Raw genomic sequence first — 25,513 nt, 5'->3', positions numbered from 1 at the left:
CAGTTCTGGTTTTTGACTTTTGTGCTCTGATAAGAAAGAGAGAAGTTCCAGAGATGAAAGATTAAAACCAAAGCAAGAGCAGTCCTTCCAGTCCAGGACCCGTGTTCTGTGGGATATGTTCCGGTTTTCCCAATTCCTTTCCTGCCCTCTGAAGTCCTACACGCCTTCTTTGCAGAAGTAATCCCCCAAATCCGTGAGTTTCCATTAAGAGCAACTGCTGGAGCGAGACTGGAAGGGGGATCCTGTTTTGAAGTTGTAAAAACCTGGTATTTCCCAGAAAACTCTGGATTTTTATCTCGGTAGAGAAAACATAAGACAGGTCATAAAAATGCCCCATCGTTGTGTGTGTGTGGGGGGGAAGGGGGCAGGAGGGGGGTCGGGACCTCTGTCTCCTCGGATACGCACTGCCAGCTGCCACCCCATCCCCTTTGCTCATTAACCTCAGTGAGGGACTGCCCCCCCCCCACCCCGAGACCGGATCTCTCCTCCTCCTCAAGGAGTGACGGAAAACCCGTCAGCGCAGGTGAGCGGAGCCGCCCCCGGCCCTGCCCTGCCCGGACCCGGAACCAGACTCACCCCGGCCATGGAGCCCATCGCTACCTGGAGCCCCACCGCTGTGGCCGGCTGGCTGAGAGGTGAGCTGGGGGGGGGGGGGGAGGGTGGGGGGGGGAAGAATCCACAACATCTGGGCGAGGGGGCGCTGCCCATCTGGATACAGCTGGCCTGTAGAGGAATGCGCGGGCAGCCCAGCGCACACTTTTCAGATTAAAAGAAGTTACGTGCCTTGGAGGAAAAGTTTTATAACGCCAAGGCCGGGGGTGTTATGCGAATCAGGGCTGTTTACTGTATTTCCCCGGTCTCGTTTGCTACTGGTTTAGGATTATACTTCCTGCTCCGCTTCTTTTATCCCGGTCGTGCCAAAGTTTGGCAAACCTTTTTCTTGAGTCCCCTTTTCACTCGTCCGGGATTTTATATTCAGCAGTATCAGTGTGACACCCCCCCCCCTGGGGAAGGCCCTAGAAGGGGTCACTGTGTAGGAGGCATTTTCAAAACACTTAAGACGTATAAATTTATTTTTATTTATTTATTTGTTGCATTTGTATCCCACATTATCCCACCTCTTTGCAGGCTCAATGTGGCTTACAATACGTCATGAGTAGTGACAATGCATGAGAAAGTATACATTTAGAAATAACAGAAGGATTTTGGGTAACATGCAAAATCGAGATTTGAAAGTTCAAGCCCATTACGTGAGAGGTTGCATTGGCTTCCTGTGAAGGACCGTATGGTTTTCAAGATCTGCGCACTGGTGCACAAAATCATCTATGGAGACGCTCCTGCTTACATGGACGCTCTCATTAACTTGCCGCCCAGGAACTCCCGCAAGTCAGCTCGCACGTATCTCAATCTCCACTATCCAGCTCTCAGTGGCCCCGAATATAAGACTGTCTATGCTTCCTCTTAATCCTGGAACGGACTGCCCCAAGTAGTCAAATTCACCCCAGATCGCCCGACCTTTAAGAAGCGGCTCAAGACCTTCCTTTTCGGTAGAGCATATGCCGTGGACCCTCCTGGTGTTACGTCCCTCTGAGCCACGGCAGCCACATCGACAAATTGTCACCTTCCCCTCTCTCCCTCTCCCCCTCCTGTTGTTCCTCTTTCCCTTCTCTGACGCTAATTCCTGTATTTTGTATTAATGTTGCTTAATAGACTATTGTACGCCACATTGAGCCTGTCCATGGGCGGGAATAATGTGGGATATAAATGCAATAAATAAATAAATAGTATTTTTCAGCAAACATAGTAAGAGAAATATAAGAAATATATAAGAAAATATATATTTAGTAATAGCAAGAGGATCTTGGGTAGCCTGATGATGAGAAAACATGTTAATATTTTGGCAGGTAGATATAGTGGAGGTAGTTCTGGATATGTGTACAGGAGTTCATATTTGTTAATCATTGTTGTAAACAATGTTGTAAACAATTTTGTAAACAAAGATGGCAAATCTTACTTGGGTTTTTTTGTTTGTTTTCTGCTGCTTTCAATACTTTTCTTCACATGAATTATCTGCCAAGGGAGCAGAACAGGAGTGCATGGTAGTCACTCCAAAACTGGGGATCATACAGCCCTGAACGGTCTATGGTGGATGATAAACCTTAGCCCCCCTCCCCTCCCAGCATGATCCATGTTCTTTTCTCTGAAATGGAGGGGGGGGGGGTTGTCTCTTTGTGTTTCTCACACTCTTTTTGGATAGTTAAGTTTATAAGACTTGGAGTATCGCAGAGCGACCGTCCACATCTTCCCTTTATTAAAAGTAAGTAACCCTATACGAGCCCCGAATTAATGACTGCATGAAAGAATTTCCCCTGGCTCCCCTAAGGAGTTTTTCCCCACCCCATCAAATACTTTTAACAGCATTATTCAATTTGTTTTCTCTTCCTTTGCTGAGGCCCCGATGTTCAAAAGCAAATGCGGTCACTGGAGACCGTTAATGCCGAATTAGGGCCCAGATGCAAAAAAAACCTTACGAGCCGACAACGTGGTTTTTACACCAGTTCTAGCCGGTGTAGTGAGCAAGGAGTAAAACGAGACATTTACAAAGGGGTTCTCTGAGCTATTTTCCTGTCACGGTAGCAGCTAATGAAAGTTGTATGCAAAGCTATTATAATGAGCTAATTACTATATAAATGAGCACACAAAGCGATGCACAGCCATTTTCCAAGCAATGCACAGAAGCAGCCCCTACCTTTAGCGCTGAAAATTTAATGGGAGGTCTGGAGCTGTCCGTCCTGGCAGTTGTTCATGGTTGCAAGGGGTCCCCTGCCACTCCTGCAGGAGGAGAAGGACCTGAACGGCGGAACAAGAAGCTCGCTGACTGCGGCTGGGAGGGGGGGGGAGGAATACGTGAGTGCACCATAAACAGCACTCCAAAGTTGAGTGAGCTTCGCACCACAATCAGGGCAGACTGCAGCAAGGATCAGTGCCTCCCACTTGAACTTTGAGAAGGGGTAAGAAATAGGCACCCAAGATAATTGCTGATGGCTCAGCTGTTATGCAGCTCAGTAGGATGTGGATTCAACCATAGAGTCCCCAGATAGAAAACAGGAAGATTTTAGAAGTAACACGGCTGTATGAAACCATCGCAGGCCCCCAGAACACTTGTGAGGAGAAACGGTATACACGCCATTTTCTGGCATGTAAACCTGGCATGCATGCAAGCCATAGCACTGAAGGCTGTTCATGTTCAGCTGTTCTGGGCATGCACATAGCAGCCACGCTTAGCTGCTATGGTGAGTTACATTTAGGTGCTCTGGATATTTCTCTGTCCCAGGAGGGCTCACAATCTAAGTTTGTACCTGAGGCCATGGAGGGTTAAGTGACTTGCCCAAGATCACAAGGGGAAGCCGTGGGATTTGAACTGGCCACCTCTGGATTGCAAGACCAGTGCTCTAACCACTAAGCTACTCCTCCACCCCAAAGAATCTTGTTACTCTTTGGGGTTCTACATGGAATGTTGCTACACTTTGAAATTCTGCATGGAATCTTGTTATTCTTTAGAATTCTAGAATCTTTATTTATTTATTTATTTAGATTTTGCTCACACCTTTTTCAGTAGTAGCTCAAGGTGAGTTACATTCAGGGACTCTGGATATTTCTCTGTCCCAGGAGGGCTCACAATCTAAGTTTGTACCTGAGGCCATGGAGGGTTAAGTGACTTGCCCAAGATCACAAGGGGAAGCCGTGGGATTTGAACTGGCCACCTCTGGATTGCAAGACCAGTGCTCTAACCACTAAGCTACTCCTCCACCCCAAAGAATCTTGTTACTCTTTGGGGTTCTACATGGAATGTTGCTACACTTTGAAATTCTGCATGGAATCTTGTTCTTTAAAATTCTAGAATCTTATTTATTTATTTAGATTTTGCTCACACCTTTTTCAGTAGTAGCTCAAGGTGAGTTATATTCAGATACACCGGGTATTTCTCTGTCCCAGGAGGGCTCACAATCTAAGTTTGTACCTGAGGCCATGGAGGGTTAAGTGACTTGCCCAAGATCACAAGGGGAAGCCGTGGGATTTGAACTGGCCACCTCTGGATTGCAAGACCAGTGCTCTAACCACTAAGCTACTCCTCCACCCCAAAGAATCTTGTTACTCTTTGGGGTTCTACATGGAATGTTGCTACACTTTGAAATTCTGCATGGAATCTTGTTATTCTTTAGAATTCTAGAATCTTTATTTATTTATTTAGATTTTGCTCACACCTTTTTCAGTAGTAGCTCAAGGTGAGTTACATTCAGGGACTCTGGATATTTCTCTGTCCTCGGAGGGCTCACAATCTAAGTTTGTACCTGAGGCAATGGAGGGTTAAGTGACTTTGCCCAAGATCACAAGGAGCAGCAGTGGGATTTGAACCGGCCACCTCTGGATTGCAAGACCACTAGGCCACTCCTCCACTATGTTCCCCCTTGTTACTTTGCCTTCTCGCAATCCAATCTTTGTTGCAAGAGACTACCTGTGCCATCATTTTCCTAAGAAAGTAGTTTATAAATCTATGTATTCAGCTACTTTTTCATACCAAGGTACTAAATGGTGGAATTCCTTACAGAAAAATATAATTATTTGATTATTTGGTTTTAACTAAGTTTTTGAAGTCTTTCCTTTTCAAAAGGTTTCTGTCAATCGATCCTGGTGCCTAATCTCCCCTCCCCCTTCCATTCTCCCCATTATACTTTATTATTGAATTCTTTATATATTTACGATTCTTTCCTTATTGATAAGTGGTTATGTATTTTGATTCATATTTTGTAATTACATTTTAGCTTGTTAAGCCACATTGAACTCGAAACTGTGGGGTATAAATGTCATAAATAAATATGAGGTTCAAAGGAGGGAAACTCTGGGGAGGGGTTGACAATAGGAAATATTTCGTCATGGAGGGGGTCGTGGATGCATGGAATGGCCTTCCAGAGGAGGTGAAAATGGCGAGTACGTTTTTAAAAGCCTGGGATAAGCTCAGAGGATCTCTAGTTTAATTTGGTATTTTAGGAATGTTTATTCAAGGTGGATTACAAATGTGGCATAGAGAAACCAAAGCATGAAGGTAAAGCCTGTGGCAGCCGGATGCATAAAAAAATGTTTTATTTAGTTCTGGCACTTGCTAAACATAGCTACAAAACATTTCATTTGTGTTGGTTTAAATGGGGAACAATGCAAAACGAAAGATTTCCCCGTTCTTTTAGTAGAGTGGTGTGGTAGCTGTGTTAGTCCACTTTTAAAGGTAATCAACAGAAATCAAAATAAAACATGGAAAAGAAAATAAGATGATACCTTTTTTATTGGACATAACTTAATACATTTCTTGATTAGCTTTCGAAGGTTGCCCTTCTTCGTCAGATCGGAAATAAGCAAATGTGCTAGCTGACAGTGTATATAAGTGAAAACATTCAAGCATTACTATGACAGTAAAATAGATACTATTGGACATTCTACATGGAATGTTGCTACTATTGGAGATTCTACATGGAATGTTGCTATTCCACTAGCAACATTCCATGTAGAAGGCTGTGCAGGCTTCTGTTTCTGTGAGTCTGGCGTCCTGCACGTACGTGCAGGACGTCAGACTCACAGAAGCAGAAGCCTGCGCGGCCACATTGGTGATCTGCAAGGGCCGACTTCTACATGGAATGTTGCTAGTGGAATAGCAACATTCCATGTAGAATCTATAGAAATCAAACAAAATAAAACATGGAAAAGAAAATAAGATGATACCTTTTTTATTGGACATAACTTAATACATTTCTTGATTAGCTTTCGAAGGTTGCCCTTCTTCGTCAGATCGGAAATAAGCAAATGTGCTAGCTGACAGTGTATATAAGTGAAAACATTCAAACATTACTATGACAGTAAAATAGTTACTATTGGAGATTCTACATGGAATGTTGCTACTATTGGAGATTCTACATGGAATGTTGCTATTCCACTAGCAACATTCCATGTAGAAGGCTGCGCAGGCTTCTGTTTCTGTGAGTCTGACGTGCAGGACGTCAGACTCACAGAAGCAGAAGCCTGCGCGGCCACATTGCTGATCTGCAAGGGCCGACTTCTACATGGAATGTTGCTAGTGGAATAGCAACATTCCATGTAGAATCTATAGAAATCAAACAAAATGAAACATGGAAAAGAAAATAAGATAATACCTTTTTTATTGGACATAACTTAATACATTTCTTGATTAGCTTTTGAAGGTTGCCCTTCTTCCTCAGATGGGAAATAAGCAAATGTGCTAGCTGACAGTGTATATAAGTGAAAACATTCAAGCATTACTATGACAGTAAAATAGATACTATTGGAGATTCTACATGGAATGTTGCTACTATTGGAGATTCTACATGGAATGTTGCTATTCCACTAGCAACATTCCATGTAGAAGGCTGTGCAGGCTTCTGTTTCTGTGAGTCTGACGTCCTGCACGTACGTGCAGGACGTCAGACTCACAGAAGCAGAAGCCTGCACGGCCACATTGGTGATCTGCAAGGGCCGACTTCTACATGGAATGTTGCTAGTGGAATAGCAACATTCCATGTAGAATCTATAGAAATCAAACAAAATAAAACATGGAAAGAAAATAAGATGATACCTTTTTTATTGGACATAACTTAATACATTTCTTGATTAGCTTTCGAAGGTTGCCCTTCTTCGTCAGATCGGAAATAAGCAAATGTGCTAGCTGACAGTGTATATAAGTGAAAACATTCAAGCATTACTATGACAGTAAAATAGTTACTATTGGAGATTCTACATGGAATGTTGCTACTATTGGAGATTCTACATGGAATGTTGCTATTCCACTAGCAACATTCCATGTAGAAGGCTGCGCAGGCTTCTGTTTCTGTGAGTCTGACGTCCTGCACGTACGTGCAGGACGTCAGACTCACAGAAGCAGAAGCCTGCGCGGCCACATTGCTGATCTGCAAGGGCCGACTTCTACATGGAATGTTGCTAGTGGAATAGCAACATTCCATGTAGAATCTATAGAAATCAAACAAAATGAAACATGGAAAAGAAAATAAGATGATACCTTTTTTATTGGACATAACTTAATACATTTCTTGATTAGCTTTCGAAGGTTGCCCTTCTTCGTCAGATCGGAAATAAGCAAATGTGGTAGATGACAGTATATATATATATATATATATATATATATATATATATATATATATATATATATATATATATATAATTGGGTGGCGGGGGGAAGAGGGGTTGGTGGTTGAGAGGCTAGGATAGGGGAGGGCAGACTATACGGTGTCTGTGCCAGAGCCGGTGATGGGAGGCGGGACTGGTGGTTGGGAGGCGGGAAATACTGCTGGACAGACTTATACAGTCTGTGCCCTGGAAAAGACAGGTACAAATCAAGGTAAGGTATACACATATGAGTTTATCTTGGGCAGACTAGATGGACCGTGCAGGTCTTTTTCTGCCGTCATCTACTATGTTACTATGTTAAAACATCCAAGCATTTCATTGACAGTCTAACAGGGTGGGGATGGGTAGGAGGTATGCATGGGAACATCAAAGCATTTCAGAGATAGTCTAACAGGATGGGGGTGGTCATTCTTTTAGAATGACAAAGATGAGCCTTGCAATCTTTGTCCAAGTCAGTGTCTCTGTTTCTCTGAAAGACGGACATTCACATGGTTTCAGAGGCACAGGGCAGCCTGTTAGCCTGAAGGGGATGTGAAAGGTTCATGGTGGAATTAGCATCTCATTTCCCTGCCTGTGGGCCTTTTCCTGCCACATATAGTAGGTCCAGCTCAGTGAGACCAGGATGAAAGAAATAGTTTTACCAAGTCTTTTGCCAGTGCTATGAGCAGCAATGGGCACCACAAAAATCGTATCTTACTGGGCTTTTTAGAACAAATTCTTGCTCTTCAGAGTCCATTGCTTTAAACAGGGGAAGCGTTTGGGGCGTAGTTGTATTGCAGTCTTCCCCTGACTGAATTGGGCAGCACTTCTTACTTACAGAATTTCGTGAAACTGCCAGACAGAGGGGCCATGGCAGAAAAAGCTAGTATGCTTTTAGGGGTTTGAATTACCTTCCTAAAGTTACTTTATAATTAACGGGTTCTAGTCTCCGTCCCTGCTTTGGCCAGTTCCATGCATCCTGCAGAGTCTCACCTGGCTCTCTTTAAGGCCCAGATGCACTAAACCTTAACGACCATTTTAACGACCCTTTACTGACCCTTAACGAAGAAAGTTTCAACCGTAGCATGCATCAAAGGCCATTTTCCGACAACGCTAGCAGCTAACGAAAACGGAATGCAAACGAGAAACTACCATTGAAATGTGGACAATTCGGAATGCACTAACCAAACCGACGATTGCAACGAATCATTTACCGTCAGAAATTTAACATGAGCTCAGACCTGTCGTTAAGGCCTGAGCTGTCATCTCCCCGCTGCCCCCCTGCACCATAAAAATCCAATCTGCCATGTTTAAACAGAAAAGTGAGAGAAAAAAAATAAAAACACCACAAACACATGGCTCCCCGCTTTCCCCTGCATAAAATATAAAAGCTTTACAAACATCAAAAAAAGATTGGGAGGGGGCAAAGGCGCTCCTCATGAGCGTCCTGTATGGACGGCCTTGCCCCCCCTGTCCCCCGCCCGAGGTCGCTGCTGCTCCTTAGACACCTATAACCCACCCCCCCATCTTGCTCCTTCTAGTAAACATCCCCCCCTCTTCCCCTTTGTTGCAGGCCTGGACCCGGCAGTGCAGCAGTATCCATTTGATGAATGGCAGATGACTGGAGGGGATCTGCTGTGCCTTTCTTCTCATGACCTAGAGAAGCTTGGGGTGACGCGCATCGGACACCAGGAGCTGATCCTTGAAGCTGTGGAGAAGCTGTGTGTGCTGGTGAGTACTGCAGGGCCTGTGTGGTTCACAGAACGCCATTGTATCCACTGATACAATGTTGCTGTATTGCAGATTCTCACACTAGGTTTGCCACCTAGTTTCTTGTGTTCAAAAACAGATCAGTCCAGTCCTGGTTTTTCCTTATGTCTTTTATAAACTTGTAGTCCTGAATCCCATGGGGAAAACCAGAACTGCAAGTCCCTGCATGCACTGGGGTAAAACCCAGACTCTGTCGTCCTGTTCTGAAAATAAAACAGAGGGCCTGGTACTTAATTTTGGGGCCCTAAAGCGGTGATAAGCTCGACGCGGGCTTACCTCATGCTAATCTGGAGCTACTTCCGGCCCAACGTGGGTTCCATGGTAGTTCCAGCTGTGCTGGGGAAAATAGGGCTGTAATTTTTAGCATGGCGCCGCTGCCAGGACTTTTGCTGGCGAGAGTCCCCAACCCCCGCCAGCCGAAGTCCTCTTCAGCGCCGGTCTCCGGCGCGTTCGCTGATCTGTTTCTGTGAGTCTTGACTCCTGACGTCCACCTTTTATAGTTGCCCCTTTATGAAGGTTTCAAATTAGGTATGTGCCTTTTATTATCTCATTTATAAATTTTTTTATACATATTTGTATTGAAGTTCGTAACCTATACCAGTGCCCTTGCTTTGCTGTTATGCGATGTCAGATTTTATTATGCTTTTATATATATGTTTATATGCACTGTCATACAATTGTTGCATTACATACACTTCTTATATATATATATATTTTCTTATATATGCTCTTTTATGTACATGTATATATATATATATATTATTTATATTGGACAGTGCGTAGCGATATGTTTATTCATGTAATTATTCTAGTATACTCTCTATGTATACCTAGTAATATTCCATATTTTATTTGTTTTTTCTCAATTTATATATTTGATATATTATGCTCGTATGTGTGTTATATTTTATTTATTATGATCTATGATAATTATTATATATTTGTTCATTGTAGCCCCTGACGCAGCCCTAGGTGGGCGAAATACGGCCTGTGTCGGGCGATTTGTTTATACACGGTATCTTCAATAAAATCTTTTTGCTGTGATTATTGTTTTGCCTACCTACAAACCACACCCATAGTTACAGGATACTGCTTATTTAATTAACGTATTTATGAATAGTAACTTAATATACTGCCTTAACTAACATGTAGACCTAGGCGGTTTACAATCTAGGCAGCATATCGGCATTTCCACGCCTCCATACGCATATATGTGCACTGGCTTTATATAATCAACCCATTAGAGACTGACAAAGTCCAAAGTTATCACTAATATTTTGGAAAATACACATTTAAGTGAATTATTCCCAGGATTCTGTATACAGCTCATATTTGGCTGCGGACCCAAGATCCATGCACAAGCTAATTCGTTAATCAATTATTGGTGTTAATTGGCACTAATTTGGACTTACACACGCATCTGCCTATGTGCTATTCTAGAACGCTGTGTGCCCAAAGGGGGCGTGGCCATGGGAGGGGCATGAGCAGGTCAGGGGCATTCCAAGAATGCCAGCACAGTGTTATAGAATCCTGGGGTTATGTGCCCAATTTATACAACAGGTTTCAGCAGGCTCAATGTGGCATACATTCTACCGCCCAGTCGGTGGTTAACGAATACAAGGTTGTATAGTGATCGTATGAGGTATAGGTGGAGGGTCGGAAGGGATGAAGATTGCGTGTTGTCCAGTACGATTATAGTCTTGCTGTGTTGCTGGGTGAAGAGGTTTACGTGGGGTCGTTGGGGTAAGCCGTTTTGAGGAGGTTGGTTTTTAGTGATTTCCTGAAGTTCAGGTGGTCGTGGATTGTTTTCACAGCGTTTGGGCGGCCATTCCATAGTTTTGCGCTTATGTAGGAGAAGCCGGCTGCATAAGTTGTTTTGTATTTCAGTCCTTTGCAATTTGGGTAGTGTAGATTTAGGTAGGATCTTGACGATCTGACTTTGTTTCTTATTGGCAGATCTATAAGGTCTGTCATGTATCCTGGGACTACACCGTATATTCTATAAAGGCAGAGCGCACTTTATAGAACAGTGCCAGGCACAGATTTTTCACAGCACCTAATTATGAGCGCTATTTACTGATTCTGGCTCTAGGCATTTACCATCTGCTGGCATATGCATCGCTTGCTTTGAATATTGGGCCCCCCAGTGTTCTTTGAGGGGCTATTGATATTATTGTCTTGCCACAGCCTTTTCCACACACGTTGCTCCAACATTTCCCGACTTCTCATCCACAAACAGAGTTCTGGACTGGACTGGCATGGCATCAGCATTCCAGTGACTGAAATAACCGGAGGGGTTGGGGTGGGGGTGTCTTCTTTTCTTAGAACTATGATCTGAAAACGGACAGTTTGTGCACTTTGACGGAGAAACTGAAAGGGATATGCCAGACTCTGCAAATCCTCATCCTGAGTCGCAGAAAAGTGAACACCTATGATGGGACGGTCGTCCAGCGCCCGCCTTCTGACCTTCTGACCTGTGTCATCGAACTCGTATCTTCTGCAAGATCTCTCTTCTCCTGGCTTAACAGGTATTTACATCATTCGGCAGGGAGTGAGAGGTGGGAAAAACCTTTAAAAAGGAAAGTTAAATTGTGGCAATGAAGGATGGAGTGAAACAGAATCAGGCGAGAATGAGAAAGTTGTAACCAAATCTTTTTCAGGATTGTGAGGTCAGTTTCACAGGGATTGAATACAATTTAAAAATTGACTGTATAAAAGACAAATCAGACAACCTGAATGTTATTGGAGATGGAGTTGATCAGTTTCTGCATTAGAGCACTGTAAAATCCACCATCGTCAATACAACAGACTATTTACTTATTGTAGATTTCAAATTTGCAATTAACTCCTGTTACTCTTTATCTATATGACCCATTTTCACAGACAGTTTATACCCTAAGCTGTCTGTGAAAATGTTTTATTATGTATTGTGTTGACATTGTAATATAGCATACTATGCCATACTTTGTATTGTTTGAATATTTTTACTGCTGTAATTGTCTTTTGCTTATGTTTGAATTATTCTTGCTGTACACCGCCGTGAGTAAATTCCCTCAAAAAGGCGTTAAATAAATCCAAATAAATAAAAAAATTGTCTCAATGAGAAGAAGCCTTGATATCCGTCTGTCTCTTCTGCTGTTTGCCTCTCTTTAGATGAGATACACACCTCCCTGTCTTATAGTAGATGATGACGGCAGAAAAAGACCTGCACGGTCCATCCAGTCTGCCCAACAAGATAACTCCTATGTGCTAGTTTTTGTGTATATCTCTCACACCTTCTTTCTTGTTCAGGATATATTCTCCTTTGCTTTTTCAGGTATCTCTTCACCCGTCTGAATGATTATTCAGCATGCAGAGAAATCATCTCGCTGTGTGGGGAACTGGCAGAGGTCCTACAGGAGGTGGGTTACAAAGCAGGGCAGGCTCGATCATTAGGCAAGATCAGGCGGCCACTTAGGGCAGCAGCCTCTGGGGGGCAGCAAAGAACAGATACAGTCAAAGCAAAACAATAGATCTTGAGAGCCAGATAAACTCAAAAACCATCATATCAGCATCTCTTTAACCTGCATTTCAATAGGGTGTTTGTGTGATGATTGTGGTTTCCTAGGTTTAATTATCAAAGTCTTGGGAGGTAGGGGGAGGCTGCAGTCTAGGGGCTGAAAAATTAGTTAAGAGGGGTGTAAGGCTGAGGATTTGCCTATGGCACCCATTTTGGTTCATTCCCACCTTTCTGTTTCTGTGCCGTCAGCTGGTGTTGTAAGAGTGAGGGAGGAGGGAGGGAGGAGAGTTTACCTAACCGTTCTCTAAAATTAAGGCTAGAACTTCATCCACCAAATTGCAAAGGCCTGAAATACAAATCAATGCATGCATCTACCTTTTCCTATATGAGCACGCAGCTCTGGAACGCGTTGCCACGCAACTTGAGAACTGTCTACGAACTGACAAATTTCCGCAAACTATTGAAACTATTGTTGGGCAGACTGGATGGACCATGCAGGTCTTTTTCTGCCGTCATCTACTATGTTACTATGAAAACCTATCTCTTCGACAAGATATACAACAAAGATCAACACATGTATAATCTTTGACTTATCCAGACATGTTTCTTACTATCTTTTGCTTTAATACTATCATTTAACCCAAAACTCTCTGTTAATAATAAATGTATGTTCCCTTCTATTTCCCATATCCACGATGAATTGTAAGCCACATTGAGCCAGCAAAAAAGTTGGGATAATGTGGGATACAAATGCAATAAATAAATAAATAAATAAAATTTTTCTGGTTGCAAGGTACCGCCTGTATTCCCAGGTCTCTCATGTGGATGCAACAGAATCCTCCGGCAATTAAAACGACTTAACACTTCCAGCATCTTTCTTGTTCATGTGTTTGATGGGATTTGAGGTTGCTTGAATCGCTGATGATTATGGCTCTTGTTTTATAAACATCCCCATGTGTAAACAGCAGCTTTTACATGTGTAGGTTGACATGTGAAAACCATTTTGGAAATGGAGCTATCTCTGCATGGTAATGCTGACCACATTTGCACCGGAGGAGGTGTGGGAGGAAAGAGGGAGTGGCCGGGGCAGGCCATCTTACAAGGGGAATCTGTGTAGAATGGAAAAAAATCTGAATGGGCTGTGTTGGCATTGGCGCACTGCAGCCACTAGCATGGCTCAGTAAACAGGGAGGGGGGTGTATTCACTCATGTTATTATTGCAATAAAAAACTCAATAAATTTAACAATGCAGTCAAAAGGTAACAGACATAAAGGACAATGGCATAAAATAACAGATTATGCTGAACAATAGAAATGGGCATGAGATACCTCAACTGGTTAAATAAATGTAAATATATAGCGGAAATCGCCTGTCCAGTGATCCTGAAGGCGACAAAACAGTGTGACAAGGCGGTGGCCGTAGCTAGAAGGTTGTTAGGCTGTATAGAGAGAGGTGTGATCAGCAGAAGAAAGGAAGTGTTGATGCCCCTGTACAAGTCGTTGGTCAGGCCCCACCTGGAGTATTGTGTTCAGTTTTGGAGGCCATACCTTGCGAAGGATGTAAAAAGAATTGAAGCGGTGCAAAGAAAAGCTACGAGAATGGTAAGGGATTTGCGTTACAAGACGTATGAGGAGAGACTTGATGACCTGAACATGTATACCCTGGAGGAAAGGAGAAACAGGGGTGATATGATAAAGATGTTCAAATATTTGAAAAGTATTAATCCGCAAACGAACCTTTTCCGGAGGTGCGAAGGCGGTAGAACGAGAGGACATGAAATGAGATTGAAGGGGGGCAGACTCAAGAAAAATGTCAGGAAGTATTTCTTCACAGAGAGAGTGGTGGATGCTTGGAATGCCCACGGTAATGGAATTCAAACATGCGTGGGATAAACATAAAGGAATCCTGTTCAGAAGGAATGGATCCTAAGGAGCTTAGCCGAGATTGGGTGGCAGAGCCGGTGGCGGGAGGCAGGGATAGTGCTGGGCAGACTTACACGGTCGGTGCCCTGAAAAGGACAGGTACAAATCAAGGTAAGGTATACACAAAAAGTAGCACATATGAGTTTATCTTGTTGGGCAGACTGGATGGACCGTGCAGGTCTTTTTCTGCCGTCATTTACTATGTTACTATGAAGCAGAATGTGCAAATTCGAAATGCTGGCCGCCGTTGATCACGGTCAAAGGCAACAAGAAAACACAGAGATCAAATTCAGCTAAGTTGATTTTTAATAAATCTGAGATCAAAAATGATAGAACCAGTTGTACCTTTATAAGGAGGTTTTTCTGGCCAATGATGAGGAAGGTCCAACCCCACATTGACTTCTTTTTAGTGTCAAGGGGTTTCTCGAGGCCTTTTCCACTGTAAAAACAAATGAGTGTATTTGCTACAAGTATTGAGAACCCTATATATTTACATTTATGTAATAACAGATCTCGCAATCAAACCATCAAATATCACACTTTACAACAAAAACAGGATAAATTAAGAACTTAAATCATCCAAGAGCAATCAGACAAAATCAAAACGTACATTCCAGGGGGAGGAAGATGCCATCAGTGGGGGGAAAGGGAACGAGGAGCAGAGAGGGGATGGGGAGGAAGGAAAGACTGCTATAAAGCCTTGTCTGCACTGGCACCTTGAGCACGTTTAAAAGTCTGGGTGCTGGCACTTCCCAAAAACTATGTGGATGGAAGAGGAGGGAACGTGAGCCAATGAAGGGCAAAAGGAAGGACTCGGTGGAAGGTGAACAGGAAGAGGGTGGGCGGAATGCGGGATTGCTTTTTATAACACTGTGAATCACGCTATGGAATCAGGTTCTGCATGATTGACGGCACATCAGAAGGGGAGGGAGAGAGAAGGGGAGAGAGAGAGAGAGGGGGGAGCTTGAAGGGGCAGAGAGAGTAAAAGGGAAAAGACAAGGAACAATTGGTAAGTATGGTTCACATTTCTTTACTCCACTGTAAATATCCTATGTAGTAGTATCGCACACAGAGGCACTGTAAATCTGCAAAAATATATTCAAGCTAGGGAAGAAATTCTATCCCCTTCCACTAATAGACCACTCCTGCCCCGGTGCTTTCCACCCTCCAGCTCAGGAAGGTTGAGTCTCTCAAACATTGACTTGTTTTTTATTTTATTATTTTATTTTAATCCTTTTCTAGAGACTACATTTTTTTTTACTTGATTTGTTGATATATTGTGCTTATAACAGAATTTTCTAATAAATGAAACCATAACTATCTAGACAAGTGGTTCTGAACTTAATCTTTATGACGCTCACGACTACTGAATTTTTCAGGATATTCACAGTGAAAATGAATGTTCAGTAGGGCAGTGCATATAAGACAGAGAGAAAAGCGGAAGGGGGCAGAGGCAGGGCAGGAGAGAAAAAGAGCAGGGAAGGAAGTTGCTGGCCTCCCAGGTATAGTACCGTGTTTCCCCGAAAATAAGACAGTGTCTTATATTAATTTTTGCTCCCAAAGATGCGCTAGGTCTTATTTTCAGGGGATGTCTTCTTCGGGAGTAGTAGGGGGACTGTGGCGGTTGGGAACAGTATTGAAGTGGGGGGCGGTATCCTGCAGGAGTAGGCCGTGGCTCGCCTATCTGCTCACAGTGACCGCAGGACTCGAGCGGAGCAGAGCCGCCCTGGCTGGGCTGGGAATGGAGGAGGGGTATGCACTAGGGAAGGTAATGGAATGTGGGGCCGCGCTGCTCTGGCTGGGGGTCTCGGGAGGTTGTTAGAGGGCTTAGGGCGCAGGATCATCCCTACCGTATTACAAACGTTAAAAAAAAATTCTACGGTAGCTCTGTTCCCCGTTGGTGGCGCTTTATGCGCTCCTCCTGTACTTTCGCAACACTTTCCATCCTTCTAGTCTGACTTAGCCCTTGGGCGATGGAGCAGCGCCGAAAGGGCTCGGTTACTCATTTTCTTTTCTTTTATTATTTCTGCAAGGGGGATGTTTCTTTTCTTTCCGGGCTCACTTTTACCGGTAGTTGATCTTCACAAAAGCGTGAAGGAGGATGGTAGGAGTCCGCTGGACGATAGATTTTCCACCTCAGTCTTGTTTCTTGCATTTCTTTAATGTTATTTCGTCTTTGGGTTGCAGCGAAAAAAATTAAGGTTTCTGTGTCCATGTCCCATCGGGGCCAAACAAAAACTTTGCTAGGTCTTACTTTCAGGGGAGGCCTTATATTTAGCAATTCAGCAAAACCTCTACTAGGTCTTATTTTCAGGGGATATCTTATTTTCGGGAAAACAGGGTATTAAATCACCCTAACAGCATGTGGAAGGGCTGAGGGGTGAGAGGGAAGAGCATTGACTCGGTGTCAACAAAACGAACTGGTCTAAATTTCCTAAACCAGGCAGGTCAGGGTAAGGTTGATCTTCTTCCCAGGTCGTTTGGACATATATTTCCAGCTTGTGGGTTGAGGGGCCTTTGGCCACTGTCCAGCTGGTCTTGGGCTGTTTGCATTGCATGCCTTATCTTTTGTTGTCTCCGAAGTCTGGGTCTAATCTATATATTATATATTGCAGGACTGTACAGTATCTGAAAGAGAAGACAAAATTTTAACTACTGTGAGTATTTAGTTAGTATAATTGGGGGCGGGGAGCGATATAAGCAGAAATCATCATGCATTTCTTTTCTTATGATCGCCTCTGCAATCAGGTTTCCCTTGCTGAAAGTAGAGCAAAGATAATAGGTTTGAAAGCATTGTAAAAAAAAAAATGTTTCATTTCGGTTTTTTTTTCTCTTGTAGTGCAGGAACATTTCTGGGATATGTGAAAGTATCTTATACTGCAGCCCTGAATGCCTCCTGTTCCAGACGGCGACTCTAGACACAGTGGTGTTATCATCGGAGGTTCCAGAGGATGGCTTGGTGAGCGTAGGGTGCCAGTAGATCCAGCAGACTCAAGCTGGCGTGATGCCTTCACTTCTGTTCACAGCTCTTTGTGGCTCAGTAGGAATGAGGGAAGCAATCAGCTGTGTACTCTTGCTCCCTCCCCCCCCCTCCACACACATCCCCTTTATAGTCCTTAGACATGAGAGATGCTCACCTGAACAGCTAGAGACAGGCATTAGAGATCCCCATCAGACCCTGAGACATGGTAGCTCAAGCCTCCTGAGGACTCTGAGATTCTAAAGACCCCAACATCAGAAGACCATGATGCTGACTACCTGGAGGTCTGGAGGCATTAGCGATCCCCGCACCTCCAAACTTCAAGGCATTGGAAGAAGCACCTTTAGCATCCAAAGGCTTTGAGACACTAGAGACCCCCCAACACCTGAAGCTCTAAGGCAGGACATATTTCTCTTTTCTCCTGTCATGGATTCTTGTCTTTCTTCTCAGGGCATAAAGATCAAAACCACAAGCTCTAATCTTCATTTTATCACTGGGACTACAGCAGAGGTAAGTGACCTTTCTTTAGTCTGAGACATCTCAGCATATCTTAGGGTGATAATTACAAAACCCAGAAGATTCCCGTATTATCGTTGACTACACACTGTGAAACCAGCTAGAATAGGGGGAAGGGTAGTTATAATAAAAGGACCCCACTTTGATTCTCTAAAAACTATAAGAATGTAAGAAATTTAATTTCTTTTGATACAGTTTCTACCCTGCCTAACCATACAGTTTACATCAAACATTCAGAATGATACATTATTAATAACATAGTAACAAACATCTCATAAAATACATGAAACATAAAATATTACAAATAAAACCAACTCATTACTCAAAGCCATGAACTATATGAAGGTAGCCTGACACGGAGTTCCCCATGAGTGGTCCAGCAAAAGAAAAGATCCATGAACAGGCATTCAATTTCTTTGCATTTTCAAGTGAAGGAATACACAAGAATTCCTTTTAACTGGAACCCAAGGACCTTGAAGGCTCATATACACGGATATATATTCCAGATCAGTCCTAACTAGAAAGTGCAAAACTTTGAATATGATACTCTGTACTTATCAAGCAACCTTCTGCTGTTTAAGCTGGTATTAATATGGGCATCAGCATTGTGTATTAGCTGTAAAAGTTTATATGAAGGCTCGAGGCAGCCAGTGTCTTATAATTACTCATACCCTCTGATATTCACAGAAAATTACCAGTTCATTATTTTAGTATTTTTTTTTTTCCTTAATTGTTTTTATGGTTCAATTCATTTGAGCATGTAATATATTTCTCTGATGAAGCATCATTTTGTACATATGTTTTTGTTACTTTACTTTAAACAATTAATAAAAAAAACAATTTTAACTCAAAAAAAATTATCTGGTTAGGAAAGTCAATAAAAAAAATCACATTACAATAGTCCAGAAATAATAAAAACCAGAGATGCCAAGTTACCCAGTTGGCAGGCTGGAGATTTTGGGACAGTCCTGGATTTCTGACCTCCCCATTGTGGTTCATAATGGGGCAATTAAAAAAATTAAAGCGTGGCAAATCACCTGGACTGGATGGTATTCATCCCAGAGTTCTGATAGAATTGAAAACCGAACTTGCAGAACTATTGTTAGTAATATGTAATTTATCTTTAAAATTAAGCATGGTACTGGAAGATTGGAGGATGGCCAATGCAACACCGATTTTTAAAAAAGGTTACAGAGGTGATTCGAGAAATTATAGACCAGTGAGCCTGAAGTTGGTGCTGAACAAAATTACAGAGCATATTCATAAGCATGGATTAATAAGACAAAGCCAACATGGATTTAGCGAAGGGAAATCTTGCCTCACCAATCTACTACAGGGCATGCAAATAGATCCTCATGCATATTCATTGGGGAAATTCTGAAAACCCAACTGGATTGTGTCCCTCAAAGAAAAGACTGAGATTGGACGCCCCTGCCTTAGGTGGAACATAAGATTTGTTCTCTCATGTCATATGATGGGGGTAAAACCAGAAGTGGCTTACCTTGACCAGCTGAAACGGAGCACAGTGGACTAAACCCAGGACTGGATCAACTCTGCTGGGTGAATCTGGATCCAGTGTTCAACTTGAGAGAGCCAGATTCTCACTTGATTCTGTGCTTGGGAACTTTCCTTGGGTTTGATGGTGACATGCGTTACCCTAGTCTGGCCCTGGAGAGACTCGGGCCTGGGTGATTCTGGGGAAGAAGAAGAAAGCTTTTGAGGGCCTGGAGCAGAGTCAGATGTCTGCACTATGCTGTGTTTTCATTTGGAGTCTCCTTACCGGACAAAGCTAAACATTAGTGTCTCATTCCCACCCTGCAACATACACGCCCTTCTCTCCAATGTGCTTGTTAGAGATTAAACTGATCATGTGAGAGGATTGCCGTCCTTTTGCTGTTCTTGCCAAGGAGAAAAAAAATGCAGCTCTCTGGCCTCATCACCTCCCAGTCTCTAAGAGCTGCAGTCAGGATCGGATCAGTTGTTCAGCAGAGCTGGGCTCTGACCCTCCTCCCCAACTGCTCAAGATGACAAAAGGTCAAAAGGGTTTCAAAAGTAAGGAACAGGAGCAACCAGCAGAACAGCCAGTGTATAATGCCGACTTGTAAACATGTTAATCAACGGTGACTTATGAACAGTTTCATTTAGAATTTTTTAGCAGTCCTTTGTTTTTAGAAGCCTTCATTCTCTCGCCCCCTCTTCCCTCATCCTGCTGAGTAAGTACCGGTGGTTCTGCTGGGGGCCAGAGCTTTTTTTCAGATGAGTTGTGTCACTCTGTCCTCCTTGTTTCTCTCTCTGTAGTCTCCAGCTGAGCACAGTGCCAAAATCCTTCCTGGGGATGAAATCATTCAAGTGAATGAGCAGGTGGTGGTGAGTCACAGTCTGGTACTTTTAACTTTCCTCCATGTTAGAGCTGAGTTTCTCATCCCATGAGAGTTGGGATTAGCTGGAATTAGGAATTTAGGGAGACCATAGTCTCACAGGCAGAGAGAGGGCAGACACAGGGTAATACGCAGTGCAGGGGCTCCCCTTTGCTGTCTTTTTCCTTTTAGAAAAATAATGGTTTTCACTGACTTCCTTGGTGCAAGGGGATGAACCGGTCACTGAGTCTTCTGGTCTGTAAGTACAAGTCTATGAACCTCCTGACTAATGGGTAGAGACAACTGCAGGCTTTTTACCAGGGATGTAACAATCCCTGAGTCTTTTGGCTGGCAGATGTAACATTCACCAGGGGGCCAATATTCACACCGCGGGAGTTAGCCTGGCTAACTTCCATGGTCAGTGGTGATGCCGGATATTCAACACGGTGACTGGAACTGAATATCCGGTTTTGTTTCTGGCTGCTAAGAACATAGCTGGCCAAGTCGATATTTAACGATGGCCAGCTAAGTTCATAGAGGCCAAAGAAAGACCTGCTATTGACATGGCCAGATTTGGTCACCAAACTTAGCCAGAGATGCGCTGAAAATCAGCAGATAGTCGGTTATATTGCGCGATATAACCAGCTATCCGCTAAGCAGAGATATTCAGGGGGACAGCTGGCTATCTCCTGCTGAATATTGGCAGATTGCTGGTTAAGTACCATTTAACCGGCCAGGTGCTGTTCCTGACCGGTTAAATGGTTTTAACTATCGTCCGGTATGTCTTAGTGGCTACAGCATCCATCTCCTGCTCAGTTGCTGGGAAGTAATGGGCCCGTTGACAGCCGTGGGTAGAATTAAGCCTGGATATTCAATGTCCAGGCATGTCCAGGCACCGGAATTGAATATCTGGGATCAGATGCCAACCTGGTAGTTATGGGTGCTGGTTGATATTGCTGCCATCATCCATATAGCTAAGTGAGAAGATAGGAGGGCCTTATGTGCAGTCCTATGTACCCATTGGATATGGCCGCTGCCCACATGACTGCTGGATCCTCCAGGCTCCGCCCACAGACTGTCCCAGCACTAACTGGGCAGCACCACCCATGCTGAGTACCAACCCCAATGAGTCTTCTAGCCAGTGGATTTATTTACTATTTTTAATGTAATTTATTTACTCCTTGTTTGAAGAAATTTACCCAAGGCAGTGTACAGAAAAATAAGCTCGGGACAGGCAGTAGACAATTACAACAGAAGAAACTATTCAAGTAATAGTACATATTATGGCATAGTTTGTACTTAATTCTGTAATCTAATATAATCATTAGTATATTACAAAGCACAAAGGAATCCTGTTTAGAAAGAATGGTTCCATGGAATCTTAGCGGAGATTGGGTGGCGACACCGGTAATTGGGAATCAAAACGGGAACTGGGCAGACTTCTATGGTCACTTTACGCCTTGATCGTGACTGAATAAATAGGGATGGGCTGGAGTGTAAATTTTAAGGGGCTTCGACGTTAGCTTCAGAACTTAATATAAGAAAGTACTGGGCAGACTTCTACGGTCTGTGCCCTGAGAAAGGCAAGGACAAATCAAACTCGGGTCTACATATAAAGTATCACATACCATGTAAAATGAGTTTATCTTGTTGGGCAGACTGGATGGACCCTACAGGTCTTTATATGCCGTCATTTACTATGTTACTATGTTACTCTTTGGGGTTCTACATGGAATGTTGCTACTAATTGGGATTCCGGAATCTTGTAACTCTTTAGGATTCCAGAATCTTCAGAACTTTTAGTACAAGAACAGTGCTGGGCAGACTTCTATGGTCTGTGCCCTGAGAATGGCAAGGACAAAGCAAACTCAGGTATAAAGTATTACATACCATGTAAAATGAGTTTATCTTGTTGGGCAGACTGGATGGACCATACAGGTCTTTATCTGCCGTCATTTACTATGTTACTTCTATGTGTATCTTTGTTGGTTTTTCTCTTGGAGGAAAAGCCTCACATATCGTGATGTATCTCCGAGATTGGCAGTTATACTGTCAGTTATTCATGGTATAACTGCGAATCTCGGAAATACATCACGATACGTGAGGCTTTTCCTCCAAGAGAAAAACTAATAAAGATACACACTTTGTAATATACTAAGCATTATATTAGATTACAGTATAGAGTATCAGTATTCTTTAGTTTGCTCATTTTTAAGATTTAGAATAGTATGTACTTAACAACGTCATTAAAACATCTTAATAGCATAGTGTAAATGGAGGTGTCTCTTCATGTTCAAGTGTACAGCGCTGCGTACGTCTAGTAGCGCCTTAGAAATGATAAGTAGTAGTAGGAACATTTAGACAGATAAGATGAGTAACAGGAGTTAGTTAGAGAATAAGGGTGACTAACTTAAGGAAAAATTGCCCATGGAGGCAGGAAAATGATCTCAGCTAGAGAAAGAATGGATAAGGCAGTTCTGCTACAGTATATGTCACTTATGTTAATCCTTGTGTGTGACTAGCTAGTTAGTTGCTTTTTCCATTAAAGATTTAGTAGAAGAGCAAAACTTTCACTTGCTTCCTGAAATATAGATAGTCTTGTGTTGTGAAGCTTTTCTTAAGTGTGGGGGGCTTCTCTGGAGAAGAATCACTGGCAGGTTTCACATCATGTGATGTCCTCTGGAGAGGGTGTGGTTAGGGATACTCCTTGGGAAGACCTTGGTGACCTTGAAGGTGTGTAGAGGGAGATCAGGTTCTTCAAGTACTCTTGAAGATCAGAAATAGTTTTAAATTTAGCCCTGTACTGTACTGGTAGCTAGTGAAGTTTTTGCAAAAACAGTGTGACGTGGTCATGCTGTTTACAACCTTCTGTCAGTCTTGCTTCAGCATTCTGAATCAATTGGAGCTGGTGCAGACTCTTTGTAGACAGACCAATGTAGAATGAATTACAGTAATCCATTCTTGATGTTATGGTGTGAACCACTGTGACAAGACTTGCCTTCTTGATGTATGAAGAGAGGCTGTGTAGTTGTTGCAGGTGATAGAATGTTGCATCCTCTGTCTCCTGATTAACAGGTATAACATTCTCTGTGTCTCTTGACTAGTTGGTGTAACAGTCTCGGTGTCTCCTGGCCAAGAAGTGTAACCTCTCTTTGTTTGTTGCATGTAACGGTCTTGGTGTCTCCTGGCCAGCAGGTGTAACATTCCACCATTAACATCTTGTATAGGTTGGCTGGTCACGTATGAATCTGGTGAAGAAACTGCTTGAGAAATCAGGTGAAGTTTGCCTGGTACTGAAGAAGGTAACCATTTCCTCTCCAGAGCCCCAGAGCTCCCCCACCTTTTCTCCACAGCAGGTAACTTAATATAAGATTTTATTATTTTATATCATCTCGTGGGTTTGAGGAAAAGGCTGAGGTTGGCTGTCCACAGGGCAATGTTAGACATACTGAGGTCCAGGTTAGAAAATTAGGGACTGAGCCCAGCTAGTGCCAAACACCGTGAAGATCTGCTTCAGTAACATCACTTTGCTATACCAAGGGGGGCCCTTAAATGCCCGACTTGACTCCTCCCCCAAAACCCAGTTCTTAATTCCAGAGTGCTCCATATTCTCATAGACCATTGGCAGAGGCAGGTAGGAAGCTCCCTAGATCACCCTGTCTGTGCACTGCAGTCCAGACACTGGTATGATATAGGAATGTATCATCTCTAAATACAGGAGAGTAATTCACTCTCTGTGCCATCCTGCACTGTGATGGCAAATAAGGTGAGCAATAATGCCAGTTTTGGAGCACTTTTCCCTGGCACTGTTCTGATTCCAACATTGTAACTTCAACCCTCTTTTTTTTTTTTTTTTTTTTGCTCATGTAGCTGTTGGCACATAACGGGGTTAGTTCCTATAACAAGGGCATTCGTAGATGATTTGAATAGCGGTATTTACATGCAGATGTGTGCACATACGCAGGGAAATGTCAGAATTCCACCTAAGTGCTATTTTGAAAGTATGCAGATACCTTACACAGCGCTTATTTGACAGTTAGATGCACACCATTAAGATGGGTTATTTTACTGTTAATCCCACTTATTAATAGCTAGGTTTCATTGCATAAAATGGTTCCTGTGCTAAAATAGTACAAGTTAATGGTAAAATAACCCATCTTAATTGTCACCCACATTGATAACTTCCCCACCTTAGTATGAAGAGTTTCAGTCTCTGATAACCAGAGCTGATATTGTGATGTCATAATACTTCATTCCACCAATGCCTGCCAACCTCATCAGTGAAGTTTGTCTCTGATAACCAGAGCTGATATTGTGATGTCATAATACTTCATTCCACCAATAAGATCCAACCTCATCAGTGATGTCATAATGGCTTGATTGTCCTATAGGTGGCTCACTTTTATCACATGTCGCAGTGATTTTAATTTCTGGAGACATTTCCTTTTTCTTTAAGGGGGAAAGTTATCAATGTGGGTTACCATTAAGATGTGCTATTTTACTGTTAACCCCACCTACTAGTAAATAGGTCTCATTGTATAAAGTGGGACCTGAGCTAAAATAGCAAGAGGTAGTGGTAACATAACGTGTCTTGGTGGTAGTTCAAGTGAATAACTTCCCCCCCCTTAAAGTCCACAAGTCCTTGTTTACGTATTTCAATAAATCACAACTCGCAGAGATATCAAAATGTAACAAGAAATAGTTGTCATGAAGTTCATTGTCAAATATCTTTATATAGATGTCTTCTTGAAGCAACAGTTAAAGTATGTGTATAAACTGCTTTGTTTGTACCGCAGAAAGGTGGGATATCAAATACATGACCCAGCATGACTCGGACTTCATTTCAGCACATATATAGCGTTGTATAAAGGAAAGAAGGTGCCTACATTTCTTTAAAGATAGGTGTCTATATATAGGCAGTGAAAGACACTGGCTCGATTGTTTCATTTGTAGGCTGTCAGAAGCATTCCCGATGCTGCTGCCTCGCTATCTCTTAGCTCGTGGGATGATGTGTCTCCCGTACGCGCACTCTCCGAGTCAAGCAGGTGAGGTCTTAGAGGTTCCGACATATTTTTTTGTTTTCTTCCTGTGGGTGAATGAGCCTGTCAAGAACGGGTTAATGCAGACAGTGTGGAAAGGACAAAGATCTTTCTAGACTTTCTGTGAAACCTTCTCTTCTGCCTCTTCCCTCATAAGAATCTGCTTTATTGTCTCTTTGTAACACCCCTTCCTTATACCATCTCTAACAGCTCCCTTCCCCCTAACAGCCCCTCCCAGTAA

The 25,513-nt window shown here is 42.9% G+C and overlaps 1 protein-coding gene across 1 annotated transcript in view; it reads left to right on the top strand.

The window, feature by feature from the left end:
* Nucleotides 1–532: 532 nt before the first annotated feature.
* The window catches only part of CNKSR1 (connector enhancer of kinase suppressor of Ras 1), a 42,350-nt gene continuing 17,369 nt past the window's right edge, over nt 533–25,513 (top strand). The window contains exons 1-10 of the mRNA XM_030219416.1: nt 533–635; nt 8,762–8,919; nt 11,284–11,486; nt 12,275–12,359; nt 16,996–17,037; nt 17,220–17,339; nt 17,811–17,870; nt 20,175–20,243; nt 23,461–23,589; nt 25,187–25,278. Coding sequence (XP_030075276.1) covers nt 584–635; nt 8,762–8,919; nt 11,284–11,486; nt 12,275–12,359; nt 16,996–17,037; nt 17,220–17,339; nt 17,811–17,870; nt 20,175–20,243; nt 23,461–23,589; nt 25,187–25,278 — 1,010 coding nt within the window. The 5' untranslated portion in view covers nt 533–583. The remainder of the gene's footprint in view (nt 636–8,761; nt 8,920–11,283; nt 11,487–12,274; nt 12,360–16,995; nt 17,038–17,219; nt 17,340–17,810; nt 17,871–20,174; nt 20,244–23,460; nt 23,590–25,186; nt 25,279–25,513) is intronic.

The sequence above is a fragment of the Microcaecilia unicolor genome, chromosome 11 (genome assembly GCF_901765095.1).
Source record: "Microcaecilia unicolor chromosome 11, aMicUni1.1, whole genome shotgun sequence".
NCBI classification, from domain to species: domain Eukaryota; kingdom Metazoa; phylum Chordata; class Amphibia; order Gymnophiona; family Siphonopidae; genus Microcaecilia; species Microcaecilia unicolor.
The sequence above is the reverse complement of the archived record's forward strand: the minus strand, read 5'-3'. Positions and strand labels throughout refer to the sequence as shown.